At 40.1% G+C, this 16,462-nt stretch overlaps 2 protein-coding genes across 2 annotated transcripts; one reads left to right on the top strand and one right to left on the bottom strand.

Annotated features, from left to right (window-relative positions):
• Positions 1-200: 200 nt before the first annotated feature.
• Positions 201-3,695, top strand: LOC116251234 (transcription factor bHLH62). Its single transcript, XM_031625383.2, has 8 exons — positions 201-1,811; positions 2,015-2,245; positions 2,341-2,406; positions 2,546-2,614; positions 2,702-2,773; positions 2,861-3,082; positions 3,171-3,264; positions 3,339-3,695. The coding sequence occupies exons 1-8, from the start codon at positions 873-875 to the stop codon at positions 3,377-3,379; spliced, it is 1,734 nt and encodes a 577-aa protein (XP_031481243.1). The 5' UTR covers positions 201-872; the 3' UTR covers positions 3,380-3,695.
• A 2,965-nt stretch (positions 3,696-6,660) lies between these two features.
• LOC116251563 (kinesin-like protein KIN-12B) lies at positions 6,661-15,767 on the bottom strand. The gene is made up of 16 exons (XM_031625905.2): positions 15,183-15,767; positions 14,843-14,980; positions 14,438-14,521; positions 14,172-14,291; positions 14,032-14,091; positions 13,898-13,951; positions 13,731-13,823; positions 12,917-13,012; positions 12,560-12,705; positions 11,373-11,522; positions 11,160-11,289; positions 9,992-11,065; positions 9,800-9,898; positions 9,556-9,708; positions 7,765-8,553; positions 6,661-7,297 (listed from the first exon to the last, which is right to left on the bottom strand). The coding sequence occupies exons 1-16, from the start codon at positions 15,507-15,509 to the stop codon at positions 6,992-6,994; spliced, it is 3,819 nt and encodes a 1,272-aa protein (XP_031481765.1). The 5' UTR covers positions 15,510-15,767; the 3' UTR covers positions 6,661-6,991.
• Positions 15,768-16,462: the final 695 nt, after the last annotated feature.

Raw genomic sequence — 16,462 nt, 5'->3', positions numbered from 1 at the left:
ACCCTTTTCTCTGTATATATTTATTCTTCCTTTGGTATTTAAATCATCTTTCGTTTTCTTTCCAAAGAATCTGAACTTTTTTCCTGTGATTGCTCTTTCTATAGCATCATTCATCTCCATCTATCTTCTCTCACTGTCTCTCTCTCAGAGCAAATTAGATGCTACTTTATATTTTTTGGTTCGAATTGCTATTCATTCCTCTCGCCCAGTCTCAGAAAAGATTTAAAATTACTTTTCTCTTTTTTATTTAAACTGCCATTCATCTCTTTCTTTCTCACTGTGAATTTGTCGTCTTCCTCGGCCGAAATTGAATCACTTTTTTATGTTCTTGCTTTTTGAGAAATTGCCATTCATCTCATCTCTGTCTCTCTCTCTCTTCATGGGTGTTTTTAAGGGGAAGGTGGATGAATGGTCTGGTTTGGAGTTTGAGGAGTAATGTCTCTCTTTCTCTCTCTTTTTGGGGAGCTTCGATTGGTTTAACAGAGGGAGGAGGAAGGGGACACAACTGGTTTGACGTTGAAGGCCCGTCATCTTCACCATTCATTACGGAGATTAAGGGTCAACATTTCGCTTCTCCTCCTTATCATCCGGGTCCTGCCGGCCCTCTCTTATGACCAATCTCCTTCCTCTTGTTTCCTCTCTCTCTCTCTCTCTTTCTCTCTCTCTCTCTCTCTCTTCTCTCTCTTCCTCTCTCTCTTACGGAGGATTTTTTGGCTTTGGTAAGGAGTGATTGGACTTACACTTCCTTTGGTCTTTATCTTCGGCCATTTTGATTGGTAAAGAGAGAAAACCATTTCGTTTTCATTCCCTGTGGCTGAAATTTTGTGGGCACCCTCTGCTTTGCCATAAATTGTGGCTTCTTCTCATCTGAGATGGAAAAGGAAAGCTTCCTTATGAATGGTAATGGTAGCAACCTTTCTGCTCTGAACTACAGCCAAGTCGCTATGGAAATGCAGAGAGACATCCCTTCTTCCACCCCAACTGAATCCTTCGCTCATCATTTCCTCAACGTGAATTGGGAGATCCCTTTGGATCAAGGCCTTCCATTCCACCCTGCGCTGAGCTCCTTGATCTCCTCAACTACGTCCTCCACCGTCCCGCCCGCGACTGATGGCTTCGCCATGAAAGAGCTCATTGGGAGGCTTGGAAGTGTCTGCAACTCCGGAGAGATCTCCCCAACATCACAAGCAATGGGGACTCCTTTAGCTGGGAGCATTGATGCTAGCTCTCCTTCTTTCAGCACGCCTCTGAATTCCGCTCCCAATCTCAACCTGGGCGTGGGGCATTCCAGAGTGAACGGAAGTGTACCCATTTCCGGGAACTCGATGGCTGCTCCACACTGCTTGGCTCCCTTCCAAGCTGACCCAGGCTTTGTAGAAAGAGCTGCTAAATATTCTTCATTTGGGAACAGGGGATTCAGTGGTTTAGGCCTTCAGGAGCCTGAAATGCCTTACAGTGGCAAGCTATCTAGAGTCTCGAGCAGTAACTCTCTGAAGGGTGGTGCCCAGATGAGCAGGGATACCACTCTTTCAGCCAATTTTTCTGAAACAGATGCGAAACCTGCTTCTGGTTGGGTTGGCAACAGTGATGGCGGTCCGGATCGGAAGTTTAGCAGGTTGTCCAGGGCCTCCACGCCCTGTTCAGACGAAGCAGAATTAGGCACCGGCTGTGAGGAATCAACCGTTTGTGATCAGGTAGTGAAGGGCGAGATTGGATCAAAAGCTGCAACCGAGAGCGGTGGTAGAAAGAGGAAGGCAGTTCCCAAGGGGAAAGCAGAGACACCCACTTCGTCAAACAGCAAGGAAGCAAAGGTATAGTTTCCGACGTTTCTTCAGGGATTTGCTTACTCTAGTTGGTTCTTTTCAGTTAAGGCCTGTTTTATCATGTAAGAGCCTTGTAGACATTACTATTTTTTTTGTACCATAACCCAAGAAAAATAGGAAGGATGCTGCAGTCAAGGCTCCTTCATTTACAGATGTTCGTTAATTTGATTTGGTTGTGATCATGGATGCAGATCATGGACATTGACGAGTCAAAAATGAAGAAAATCAAAGGTGCAGAATCTGGGTCTGATGAAAAAGTTGAAGCAAAACCAAAGTCTGAGCAGAACGGTAGTCCGAGTGCTGGAGATGGAAACCAGAAGCAGTCTAAAGATACCCCAAAACCAGTTGAGGCCCCCAAAGATTATATCCACGTCCGAGCTAGGAGGGGCCAAGCAACAGACAGCCACAGCCTCGCAGAGAGGGTATGAATTTGTCACTTTGCTCTGGTCCCTCTCGAGATATCAGTTCCTGCTTGTGGTTGTTCAAGGGGTAATCCGTTTTGTCTCCTCTGTGGCAGGTGAGAAGAGAAAAGATCAGCGAACGCATGAAATTTCTGCAAGGTCTTGTCCCTGGATGCAATAAGGTAATCCCCGGAACTCATAACCATTTAGAATTAGTAGGCAAAATGATTTTGTTGCTGCAATGAATTGTTCTCGTAGAAGTTGTGCACAATACGGTCGTCACTCTGAATATGCCATTGAAGCAATGATATATGTCTGCAGGTAATCGGCAAGGCAGTAATGCTTGACGAGATCATAAACTACGTGCAGTCATTGCAACGACAAGTTGAGGTATGTTTTGTTAATCTCCAAAATTTAATAAAACATGTTAAAACAATAGCACTGCCTAATTCCTTCGACCAATTATCGATATTCCAGTTTCTTTCAATGAAGCTAGCCACTGTTAATCCCAGACTCGACTTCAACATTGAGGGGCTCCTTCAAAAAGAGGTAAATTCGTACATTTCATCTGTAAATATCTTTACTGTTGATAAAGATCTTATCTAATTCTTTGGTTTCTTGAATCTCTGACATCAGATGCTTCAATCACGTGTATCTCCCTCACGTGCGATGTATCCACTAGACTCGTCTACTTCAGCATTCCCCTATGGTAGCCGTCCTCAACAGGGGCCACTTCAGAGTTCCATCACTTCAGTCTCAGAGACGCAGTGCCCTGTAAATCCATTTGACTCTACTCTTTCTAGAAGTCTTGGCATGCAATTGCCTTTGACTGATGGATATGCTGATTCTTCATCGCAGGTAACTTTATATAAAATCTTCCCGATTTTTTTACGAGACAAAAATTACTGAGTCCTGAATCATAACGAAATTCTGTCTAAATTTTCAGCTTACCGCAATTTGGGATGATGAACTACAAAGTGTTGTCCAGATGGCCTTTGGCCAGAATCAAGGAGCTTTATTTACCTCACAAAACTTTCAAGGTCCAATCAATTTCTGTATTTTCCTTGCTGGTTATTTTATTAAAAGCTTGCCTTCTAAATTTTGGTTAATGCAGGCTCACTGCCCACAGGCCACATGAAAATCGAGCTCCAATGACGAATTGGGAGCGCACCTCCTCTAGTTTGAAGCACTATTTCAAGAGAGTCGATTTAGTTGGTTGAGGAAACGGCCGTCTGTATATAGAACTTAGATTGCCCATATAGGCTTCTGAGTACTTACTTTCTTTTCTTCTTTTCTTCTTCTTTGACAAATTCTTTTGCATTTTTTTTCTTTTTGGGAAGTATCACCATTGTACAATTCTAGGCTAATTTTGTCCTGTGGTGCAAAGCTTCTCACCACATGTAAGATGTAATATGATAACTGCTAAGCAATCGGAATCGCCAATATGTTTGATGTTCTCTGTTACTAAGAATTATCAGTTCCACCATGTTTGAGATGTGGCCATGAATCATGCTGCAATGTGTCCCAGCTACAAGATAAGTTCGAACTCACCATCAATCCCTGTTACTTTCTTAATCTGTGGTATGTTTAGTCCACATCCTTGCATATGCTCACCCGCAGAAGGGCCCAGCATACGGACAGTTGTAAAGTGTGTCGTGCCCACAGCCTCATGGGGTACTCATGCTTCGCATACGCTTGCAGTTGCCGTTTCGGTACCTGTCTATGTCTATGCATCTTTTCATTTGTATTGTAGTTTTCCATGTGCAATGAAGCTTGCAGGGGAGGTATATATATATATATATATAAGGCTCGAGCAATATGTGTGTGTGCGCATGCATGGGTGCGAGGGCATGTGCACGAACCTTCTGCATCCTTGAGGTTGCTGTGCTTTCCTTTTTCCTTCTGATTCTCCATTATTTGGAACCAACTGTTGGTAAACCTAACTTTGCAATATGCAATAGATAAATTGCAAGATTTTGATAAGGAAATATTCAATTTGAAACTTATCCAACTGCACCACACCAAAGTAACTACATGCTCTCTCCTAAGATATGTGTGTGTGTGTGTGTGTTTGTGTGTGTGCGTGTATATATATATATATATATATATAAGAGAGCGAGCTGGAACCAACTGTTATCTAGAACCTAAATTCTTGCTTCTTCTGATATCCTTGTGCTTGGTGATAAAAACAAATGAAAACCTTTTGTTGTATGACCAAAACAAACTTAAGTTTCAATTTTTCTTCATTATTTAACTGCCCAAGTCATACCAATGAAAAAATTCGAACCTAAGCATGTTTCTGTAAAAAATTCACAAACAAACCTGGGTTCTGGTATACGGGATCTTCCCCTTGCATTAATGCAAACAGAATCCAAGCAACCCCGGTTGGAAGTTATGGCCTGTGGGGTTGACCTGGGCCAATGAAGGCGAAGGTTTCAAGGGTTCTTTTAGAGACCATTTGCCAAAAGATGCACAGGTTGACTGTCAAAAAGTTGGAAGAATAATGCAGTTGAATTGAGTTGGAGATGCTTTTTGCTTTTCAGAGAGGCTGATAGTGGAATCCAGCGTCTGCTCACCAAAGCCACCTTGCTAAGTTGAAGGTTCTATCTATCCTGGATTAAGCCCTCTAAAATAGTGAGAAGGAGTATAAAGGCATCTTGGAAGGGAAGGAAAGCAAATCTTTTTGGTAGTTAATAAGTGCTCACTTTCTGTGCTTTTCCATTTCTTTTTCAAGAAGCGTTTTTGTCTCTCAAGAAATGATGGACAACCAAGAGCAATTAACATGTTCAATGGGCCATGGTATTAATCACAAACAGGTTCGCTGCATCCTGCACAGATAAGTTGTTCTTAGGCCTGGCTACCAACTCGATGCAATTGGTGCAACTTGTTGCAATTGGGTCCAAGTGGGTTTTAATCCTCATGCTCTCATGGTGACAATACGTTTCAAATTGAAGCTCTGTGAAATTATGAATTATTCGGCAGTTAAACCTTCGTAAATTTTTAGTTTTCTTCTCGCATCGGACGTTCAGGCTTCAGTCAACTGATCCTTCAACACGTGTTGTTTAACAGGTTATAGAAAAAAAGAGGTTCGCATGTTATGATACTTTTACTTCATTATTTGCTGTTTCTTGAGACCATCTGCTTCATTTTGCTGATTCCATATTTTGGATAAATCCTCCTACTTTTTTTATTTATTTTTGATCTATTTTAAGCATACTAAAAAAAAAGTTTGAACATTTTATATGGTTATGGTGAAGTTTTCTTGAGTATAATATGGCGAGTTTGATAAGACACAAAAAATATGAGAAAAAGTATGGTAAACTTTTAAAGTTTTAAAAAAATCCTAAAAATGAGGAAAACATAAAATAAGTGAGAAACTAATAACACAAACACCAAAAATAAGTAGATAATCAACAAACAAAAATTTAAAAATGAAAAACAAGTAGTTGGCATTATAATGTGAAAAAAATGCCTAAAGCACAAAAAAAAACGTGTTTTTGTGCTTCTTTGCGAATATTGATTCACATAATAGTTCTGGCTCGAAAACCCACTCCCTTCAGAAACCAATTCTGACTGCCTCGATGTTTCACCAACAACAAAATTGGATGTGTTCATACATGCGTTTGTGTGTGTGTGACTGCACGAGCAGCATTTATATTTGAAATTTCTCACTGCGATATAGCTTTTTCACATAGCCAGGTACCTTGACAAAGCTGGTTAATTGTTACAGTCAATTATGAGTACCGTTAGCAACCAATGTCTCTGATGTGTGTTCTTGCACAGTATCAACAAAAGATGGTTCGCAGTAAAATGATAGATGCAGACTTCTTTCATTGATCCGCCGTCTGTTCTTCAATTTTACAACATAGACAACTGTGACCAAATAGTGAGTGGAAACAACAACTGCAATTAAGGACGGGCCGTCCTCACCAAGTCATGGTCGTAATTAAGTGTGTGGGTCAACATGGACGAAAGCCACAAGCTGAATTCCTTGAGTGCTGGCTGACATGATAGAGTATCTTCAGTTTTTGAGCAAAGGAAACTGCTTACATATCTGTCCTGCTTGTCGGCCTTTGCCCCCCAATAGTAAGACCATCCTGGACAGTTCGAAAGGTGCCCCAGGACACCCAATTTTCTCAAGTTCTCCAAGGTTAGCTTACACTGCTCATTGACTAATTTTAATTTGGTCGGTCCACTTAGCATGACAAGATTGATCAAAGCTCTTAAATGCGTAAATATGAACATGAAAGATGGATTTGCATTTATTTAGTCCACAGATGTACCAAATAGGATTCAGATTACTGCATTCATTTATACATAGATTTGCATTTTCTTGACGAAAGGGTTGATCAAAGTTGAGGACATGGTAGGTGAGAATTGAAAATCTGTCTGGCGACGTACTTAAGGCTGACTATTGGGAAGATGAAGTCTATTGGTAGGTGGTAATTGAATGAAAAATTGCATTTCTCTTTTTTGCTTTTACAACAATTAAAAAAAAATACATTGTGCTAAGAAATGACCAAAAAAAAGTGCTTGGGCAATACGTCAAAACAAACATATTTATTACATGTGGTGAGAATTAGACAAAGAATGCACACAACAATAAGCAATACATAATATTTCTCTTGAAAGGAGGCAGGAGGCTGTTTATATGACCGCTGTATCAAATCACCGACTCTTCACTATTGGTGAGAAATATTACCATGCCAAGATCTTCGAGAGTCTATACGCACTACTAATTGTACAGTTTCATCACCTTTTTGAACTTTAAATGTTACACCTATCGTATCCACTAAACCAGGAGGGTCCAGTGTTTCGCATGAATTCACTCTCATCTTCACGATAGAAAGGTTCAAATTCTTCCCTCCAGTCTTGATTCCCAAAGTTACCATGGTCCTGTTCAACTGTCCTACTAACAGGATCTGCTTGTTCCGGTAGCACAGCCACTTTTGGCAATCGTGTCTCAGCAAGGAACTGCTTCAGAGTCTCAATTTCTCTTTCATGTTTTTTCTTCAACTTATCCATCTCCAAGCGGGCAGATTCAGTTTCTTGTTCTGCTTTTAGAGCCCTTGCCTGCGATGAACAAGAACAAAATAATTAAACAATTGATAGGATCTTTGCTTCATGCATGTGTGCACCTATATGAAGTTGTATATGGACGTGTGAGAACAGCTCCACTAATGTTCAGAGCCTTGGGCCAGAGGGTGTTGTAGCAGCAAAAGTGTTCTCCTTGAAGAACAATACCCATGTCCAGAAAACTGACCATCCTCAGGCAGGAACAATACAAATAACATTTTTCCTGTTTTCCAGTATGTATGTAGACAAATTAAAGCATGCCAGTTTCACATGCTTGTTCAGAACGAAAGACTGCGCCATTTACCGAACAAAAAACATGGACCATGACCATCTAGATAGGACTGATTAAAGCATGCCAGTTTTACTGAACAAAACTTGGACCATGACCATCTAAGATAGGAACCCAGACTGCTTGGTTTTTGTCAGGTCAGGGCACAATTTTGTTTATATATAATACTACTTACCTTTGCATCTGCGACAGCCTCTTCTGACTCTTTCAGTCTCACAAGCAATTCACCGGCAGCCTGGACTGCCTCAGCAGTGTCCCGCAGTTGAGCCTGGAGCCCATTATTTTGATCTTTCCAAATTTTTCTTTCTTTGTCTCTCTCAGCTTTCAAGGCTGAGATTTCAGCAGCTAGAGAATTGATGAAACGGGATTCAGCACCCCTTACTCCTGCTTTCGCAGCAGCCTGTTTTACATCTGCAATCCCATCCCTGATCTTCCGGTGCCTAGCAAGCAATGCTATGTGCTTCTCTTGGAGCTCTGCATACTGTTCAAGTATACGTGCATGGCCTTGCATTGCTGTCTGCAGGGCTTCCTTCAGCTCCTCTGAACACTTCTTCTCAGCATTTAGCTCCAGCTCTCGTTTTTCAGCAAGTGAACGGCTTGCCTCTAATTCAGCTCTCAAGTCTTCTGACAATGAAATCCATTCACTTTCTGTTTGAGTCCACCGCTGTCTTTCTTCCTCAAACCTTTTTTCAGCATCATCATTGGAAGACTCTACAACTGTCTCAAGAACAGATTCAGCAGCATGAGTCAATTGCAGTGGAGGGTTCCATTTCTGACTTGTCTTAGGAGATTTGTCAAGATAGCTCTGCAGTTGGTTGCGCAAATTCTGAACTTCTTCCACAAGCACTTCTCTCTCACCCAAATCAAAGAAATTTCTGTACTGATCCAGTTCATCTTGCACTCTCTTTAGCTCAATCGTAACCCTCAGAAATTCTGGATGATTGTCATATTTGTCTTTAAGCAACTGTACATCAATATAAACAGTTAAATCCGTGAGAAGTTCCAAATGCAGAAAATGGAAAGAACCTGGAGCAGCAATGTGAAATTTTCTAACAAAATGACAATAGTTAACTCATTTAAATAGTTCTGCTTGTCCACTGTAGGAGGGAAGAGGGCCAAACCAACTGCATTCCAAACCAACTGCCTTAAACAGTTAAATCCGTGAGAAGTTCCAAATGCAGAAAATGGAAAGAACCCGGAGCAGCAATGTGAAATTTTCTAACAAAATGACAATAGTTAACTCATTTAAATAGTTCTGCTTGTCCACTGTAGGAGGGAAGAGGGAAAAATTATTTATTCCAAACCAACTGCCTTAAAGTGAAGTTTCATGTCAAAGCCACAGCTAGTTGGCTGAACAGAAATACAGACAAATTATCAAATTACACAAACAACTTGGAACAAATGGTCACACGGTTAAGGTGCTACAACTGTTTCTTGCCATCCAAGAAAGGTAGTTATCAAATTAATCACAAACAACTTGGAACAAATGGTCATAGAGTTAAGGTGTTACAACTGTTTCTTACCATCCAAGAAAGTTGATGAAAGATTTAGAAAAAAAGAAAAAGAACCATCGTCACATACGGCGAGGAATATGTCCGGTATAATATGGCAAAGTTATATATCTCGGGAATATTTTGGCAAATTTTTTAAAAATTTTAAAAGTTTAATAAATCTTGAAAATTATAGAAAAATAAAAAATTATAAAAAATACAAAAAAAAGAGAAAAAATGCATATAATAGACATTTTTTTCACGTTTTTTATTTTCTTTTCTGGCGTTTTTCTTTTCGTGCATTATACGCGCTTTTTTCAAATAACACACATTTTCTATGACAATGAAAAGAACAAAGGAAAACTGTGCTGTTAGAAGAGGACTTCAAGAAATTTTACCAGTACATGGATAAACATGATAGTTTACGAAGAAACATTGGATGGTGTGCAAAAACATTTGGAAATTACATATTATACCTTGTGCTCATTAGCAAGTGAAATCAATTCTTGTTCCATGAACTCCTCAGTAGGTAAGACTCCATCCATGAGACCCTCCAAGCGGCAAATCTTGTCTTCACGGATTTGCTCAATAATGGCACTGCATTCACGCTCATGCTTATATTGCTGAATCTGCAAATTGTTAACCCACCAATTAAATTTTCACAGCATAACAGGAACATTTACAGCTTCAAATTTTGAATTTTTAAATTGTGAAACATACCAAGCGATTCAGTTGCATGATTTCAGCTGCTTGCTTAGAGTTAAACTCTTCAAGTGCCATTTCTCTTCGGATTGCACCTGCCAAAACCTTCTCCACAGCCTAAACACAAAACTTATCTTTTAATTTTAACCAAGCATTCAAGACATGTAAATAAAGAAAGTTAATACAACACGCCCTCATCCAAAGCCTTACTTTAGGAACTTGCTTCTTGGATGAATCAGTTGACTGAGGTACATCAACAGGCACCAGTGACAATTCCACACTATCAGTCTCATTATCATTTTGAACACAAGAAGGCTTTTTCTTGCAAAGGCTGCAAATGAACTCTGATTGATCTTCCAGTGTCTCTGGTGTTTCAAGAAGTGTTTGCACACCTACATCAATCTTTTCAGCAGGTTGAAATGGCTTGGAATCTAACGCCTTGAATGAAAAGCGAAATGAGGAATGCCTTAGTGCAGAACTTTGTTGATGGCTATCTATAACTTGCAGACCACGTTGTAGGCTGGCAGCTATAGACTCAGTTGGAATAGTGAAATTCTTGCTCGTTCGTGTGGCAGAAGTGTTAGCCACAGCAAGTGCAAAAGATAAGTTCAGTGATTCTGGGTTAAAATTAGAATTTTCCAAAGTTCCCTTCTGATTTGGTGACAAACTGGACGACATTCTTAGGCTTTTCCTGCTACAACCTTCAACTTTAGGTGATATGCTTACAGTTGGTGAAGTAAGAACTGGAGACAATTGGCAAGGGACAATACTAAGGCGATTTTCTGGTTCAACTTTTGGAGAGAATGTAGACACCTGAGGAAGATCTGCTGATTCAATGCCTTCAGAATCTCCACAAATTATTTTACTCTCTGATACAGTCAATGCTACCACACTTGTTGATGTCTCATTAACTGCTTTGGGGTCAGGGTCAGTAAATGACTCCATTTTGTCATCTGGCAGACAGTCCTCCATGTTGACATCAGTCTCCTCCAAAGTATGATCAACACAAACTGTTTCTTGATGGCCTACAATAGGTTGTGGGAATAAGTGTTCAGGACTTTCTGTTTCTTTTGATTGCAATACGGCTTGCACCTTTTCCACCCCTTCCTCAACTATCTCCATTTCTTCATCGCTATCATCTTCCACTTGTGGCTGTAATGTTGAAGGACGACTTAGGCTCATTCTGAGAAGATTTAAACTTCTGCGAGCATTCCACCCTGTTGAATACCCTCCACCTGAATCTGCTTGGCTATTTCCATTTGATTTCATTCTGATCAGTTCATCCTGCAGGACATCCGGCATAGACACAAATGCTTAATCCATGAGATATTCAATGTAAAATTCAGTTTAACATGACATAGTATGGCCAAAAAATAACCTTAAGTTGTCGAATCTGCTCTCGCAGAACATTTACATCATCTTCAGTGACTTCATTGACAACTGCCTTGTTCTGTATTGCTTTAGCCCTTTGTGCAAATCTAAGAGTGCTTAATGTTTCACTCTTGCAGCTGCAAAATACCTGAAGTTTTCATCAAGCTGAAAAACAACTATCAGGACATATATCCAACTTCAAATAAGTCTGAGGGACAACCTTTGAGCAGGAGAAACAGCACAGATCATTGCTAGTTTTGCATTGCCTCCTAGAGATTCCTGCAATAAAAATGTTAACCGAGAATCTCTATAAGGAATATGCCTCTGCCTCCCAGATTGAGAAACTTCAGCGAGAATGTTGATAAGGTTCCTGGAATTTAAGAAAAAAAAAATGCAAGAATCAGAAAACTACTCTTTTTGTTCTTTAGCATAAGAGAAGCAATAAAAGTTCAAAACTTCGAAATTGGATCCCCAATTTGAATTTAACAAGAGATGTTGTGCTCATTATGAAAAGCTTATTACAAAGATAAAAGTGCAATTTATTACACACATCATGCAAGTAAGAAATGACCAATAGACATACTAAAATTAACAACAACAACCACATAAAAAGAAACTTCCCAAAGAAGAACAAACAAACATGAATTAAGCAATCACTCCGTCTGCTCTCAATAGCAGTTTTCTGCTACGTCACAAAAATGACCTGGTTCAAAACAAGAAAGTTTGACAGAAGGACAAGCAAAACATGAATTCAAGGTGGCACAGTAAAGAAAAGACAATTAAATTATCTACTTCTCACTAAATAGTTTCCTGCTATGTCAAAACTCAAAACTGACCACATTCAAACGAGGCACTAGAGAAAAAAGTATTGTAAGGAAACTATTCAAGAATCTGCAAAGATATTTTAGAAATTTTGTTGGCAATAGCATTCATACTGAACTGTATAAGCATAAAAATTTAATTGCTTGACTCATACTTCACTGTACATAAGAGCCGCATAATCTTATTGTAATTTTTCTGCAAAGTCTTACAGGATGTGATTATATGGCACAGCCACATTGAAGCTTGTAGACAACCTACCAATACATTTTGTGTGACATAAAGCCAATTGGTAATCATGGAACAAAAAGCATAACATGAGATCGAGGGATGCAACATAGAACAAGAAATACCTATGAAAATTGATATCATGCTTGTAAAAACTACCAAGAGTCTAAAACATGTGGCTAAGGTAAACCATTGCAACATCTCCACAAAGAAACATTGCTAATGCATGGCTGTCAGTAATACCACAACCTGCCATAACATGCAGACAAAGGAACACGAAGACAGATTATATTTGGCCTGGAGAAGCCAAACACGTACAGCTTCCTAACAAATATTAGGTTTAACAGATGCAAAACATACCCAAGCTGTGAGAGGGAACGATTAATATTGCCAGCTTCTTTAAGACGTTCCCCAGCTGCACCAGTAAGTTTTTGCCTTTCAGATCCAGCAAGATCAACAAGATTGATTCTACTGGTCCTCAAGCTACTCAAACCATCTGCCATGCTCTGCGAAAAGGATTCAGCAATTAATCTTATGCAATTAAGAACTACCCAAATTCCAAGATTATGAACAAAGGATGGAATACAGAACTAAAAGTGCCCTATAGGCTCTAAGCAGCCAGGTACCTGAAGAAGTACTTTCATGGATCATGCTAAATGACATGTTATCGCTACAATATAACGGAAGTTCATTCACAACCATTTCCAGAAATGTTACCTTGCACCGAGATTCAACAACACAAGTAAAAACACTATGTGAGCGAGAACTCTCTGCATTAATGCTTGTTGCGCCAACTCTCCTGTTTGCCAGTCCCTGCGTCAATCAGTGGCTATATGAAGGAGAGGTTGTAACTTGTCAAGAATAGTAGAATAATTGATGTAAGAAAAATTTCCCTTTCTTTGGATATTAGTGAAGAATTCAACAGCTAAGAACATTAGATACTTTTGAATTTAGTTGTCCCTTCTCAATGTACATCCTTGAGTTGAATATAACTAAAAATACTGACCAATGTCAACCATAGAACCATAGATAATGTCAAAATTTTCTTAAATAGAGGAAGGATAGTTGGCATCAGAAGCTGACAAAGTGAGCTTTTGAGAAATGACTCAGAAGCTGACAAAGTGAGCTTTTGAGAAATGACTATGTCATGGGTAAATATTGGTTACTTTTTTTTCCAAGAGCCAGAATTACGGCTATTAGAAGTGATTATGCAGACTCATCTATGTAGATAAAAGTGCTATAGGGGTCTAGGCAGGCCAAAAAGTTAAGAAAAATTTGTCTGAAAAAGAATTAAGTAGACAAGAATGAGACAAATATGTGTGAAGCACATAATTATATGACAAATATGACATAACACTAACACAATTTAATGGATACAAGTGGGATCCTCTTATAATCTTAATTAACAAAATGAGGTCCATCTCCAATCACTAATATCCTATATAACTTGCCAAAAAAAAAAAAATCATGTTCTGGGTTTAAACTTTAAATGAACCAAATGCAGATGCATACAGACAGCTAATACATGTACCTTAATCAAAAGCTGGGTAAGGTCCTCCATGGAATTCACATATTCCTCCGTAAGATTTTCTACATAGACCCCTGATTTAACATCTTCCCTTATCTGATATTGCATGCAGAAAGTCAGATAGGCTTGATAGAATATATAATAATTTCACAGAAGGACATAGCAACCACCTGCAAATTCTTTTGACTCGGGTCCAGCAAATCAGTAATTTGCTCGTTATAGATCTGGCAAGAATGAAAAAGTATCGATTGAGTATTAAAAAAAATATCAAATGTTTAAACTACACACGTGTTAATCAGGCTACCTCTAGAAAAGAACAGCGACACTGATAATTCAGCTGTTTGTCAGAATGTTTGGCTTGTTCCTGCAAAAGAAGAGAAAACACTTAAAATGTAGCCAGAGTAGCATTCCGGACTCCTTTAGCTTAGGATGAAAGATACTCACTTCTTGAATTCGTGAAAACAGCTGTTCAAAGACACGAGGTGTTATACCCATACAGGTACTTTTCCCTTCAGCAAGAGCATGAGTAGGTCCCCACATTGTATAAGTCTTGCCGCTGCCAGTCTGCCATGAACAGAGCAATCCATAATAACGAATACTGTTACCAGGTGTCAAACTTCACCATCATATTACCTAGGTAAGGATTCATACCGAACAGAACAAATATTAAAAATTGGACAGCTCATTGCTATGAAAATGGTAACAAGTACCTGCCCATATGCAAATATAGAGCTGTTAAACCCTGCCAAACAGTTCTCCACAAGTGGCACGCCAACCAGCTGAAACATATTTTCCTGGAAAAACCAAAATGTTTAAGTGAAAGCACTGCATGCGCCAATCAGGCCTAGAGAAGGAACAGAAAGTAGAACATGCAAAAGCATAACCATCTAGAAATACTAGTAACTTCCGTACTGCTTCAGGGTAATAAACTCATTGACTGGATTGATGAGACAAACCAAGAATACATCCAAGAAGAAAAATCGACGCCAACACGGAGAAGAACTACTGAAATTTAAGAGAACCAACCGGCTACTGACGCATGAATGTGCATACGTAGAAAACCACAAACAGGACTGGAAAACAGGACAAGAAACAGTACTCGAATGACAACTCACCTGCATGGAATCTGTTCCCGCAACAGAATCAAAAGTAAATATCTGATCAAGAACAGATAAAGAATTAGGAGATGTTTTCTGCACAATTTGCTCCCCTCCTTCCTCATCTTTGTTCAGAGGCCTTATTCTTACCACCACCTGCATGAACACCAAAATGTTTCATGGTCTGACATTCGATCATTCTTGACTCGGAATAAAAGAACTAAAGACTGTTAAACAACAATAAATGACATGAGAAGTTAACAAGAAACTGCAACTTTCAAAGTTAACCAACTCAAAATCGAGAAGATGCAACAATTATCCTACGGCTAGGTTTCTTCTTTAACGAGAGGCGTCATACCAAAACGCCAGAATCTGAGGACCCCATTCCGCCATTTTCCGCCGCACACTCCAGATTCAGCTTCCTCTTCAGCGGATTGCCAGGATTGGAAGGCGCGGGCGGCCTTGGTGGAAGAGGGCTCCGCGTCTTTGCAGCGGCCTTGTTTGACGCCGGAGAGGGCGAGGACGACAGATCCATCTGCGTGTTCGGGTCGACCGGCGGGACATTCTCGCACCCGGACTTCGTCCGCCGGTGGCCCCCCGCCGAACGGGGCTTCGGAGGGAGGGATTCCGGCAAAGAAATCCCTCTCAGAATCCCGCCTCTCTGGTTCCCCGAGTTCTTCATCATCCCAGAGAGAGAAAAAATGAAAAAGAAACAAAAAAAACAGAGAAACAAAGAAACAGAAAATTCCCCGACAGAAAGAAACAGAGATTGAAGAGACCAAGAGGTAAGAGGATCCAGATTAGGGTTTTGAGGAACCCCACGATTGTGAGAGGAGTGGAAGGTTTCTCTTGAGAAGAAAAATGCAGAGAAGTGGAGCAATCATTGACGACAGCGAGGAAAAAAAAATTTAGGGTTTTTCCCTCTTCTCTTTGATTTTTCAGAAACGGGCAGAAACTCAAAAATGTAGCCGTTGGGAGGTCGTCGGATTTAAATCCCAGGATGACGCCCTTCATTATTTTTGGGGTGCGCGAGGGAGAAGTCTTACGTGGCCGTGTCCAAAAATTTGAACGAAATGGAACGTTGGGAAGAGAGAAACGACGTCGCCGTCACGCTCCGACTGGAAGCGAAGTACCAAGGCGCCCTTAGAATTTGAAAATACGAAATCTATTAACCATCTGTTCTTCGAAAATAACATAAATGGCCTCCAGGGAACGGCGTTCGCAAGTGGACTATGTTGCTTTTAAAGGAAAAGCTCCGTGAATGAAAATCTGCCACGTGTTGTCATTCTTGGTTCGGTCGATCGACGTTAACGGGTCGGGTTCACCCAACGGACCTGATTCTGGGTCCATTTGCTTGGGCCTTTTGAAATATGGTTGGGATTATTTTGGATCTGGGTTCCATATGCAGGTTATGGCCCGAGAATGGAAACCCAACAGAAGTTGCACGAGTTAAATTCATTTTTCATGTGAAGCTGGGCTCTTTAAGGTACTGAAAATGGGAGTTAGTTTTTAAAAATCCAATGTTAATCAAGATTTTCAAGGGGTTGGTTGGATGGGATGGAGCAAGGGCAGGGCTGGCAAGCAACAAGTTCTTGTTTCAAATCCTCAAAAACTAACTTTTTGTGTTGCAAACAGGAC

The sequence above is a fragment of the Nymphaea colorata genome, chromosome 3 (genome assembly GCF_008831285.2).
Source record: "Nymphaea colorata isolate Beijing-Zhang1983 chromosome 3, ASM883128v2, whole genome shotgun sequence".
In the NCBI taxonomy this organism is placed as follows: Eukaryota; Viridiplantae; Streptophyta; class Magnoliopsida; order Nymphaeales; family Nymphaeaceae; genus Nymphaea; species Nymphaea colorata.
Note: the sequence above shows the minus strand (reverse complement) of the source record. Positions and strands in the feature narration are given on the sequence as shown.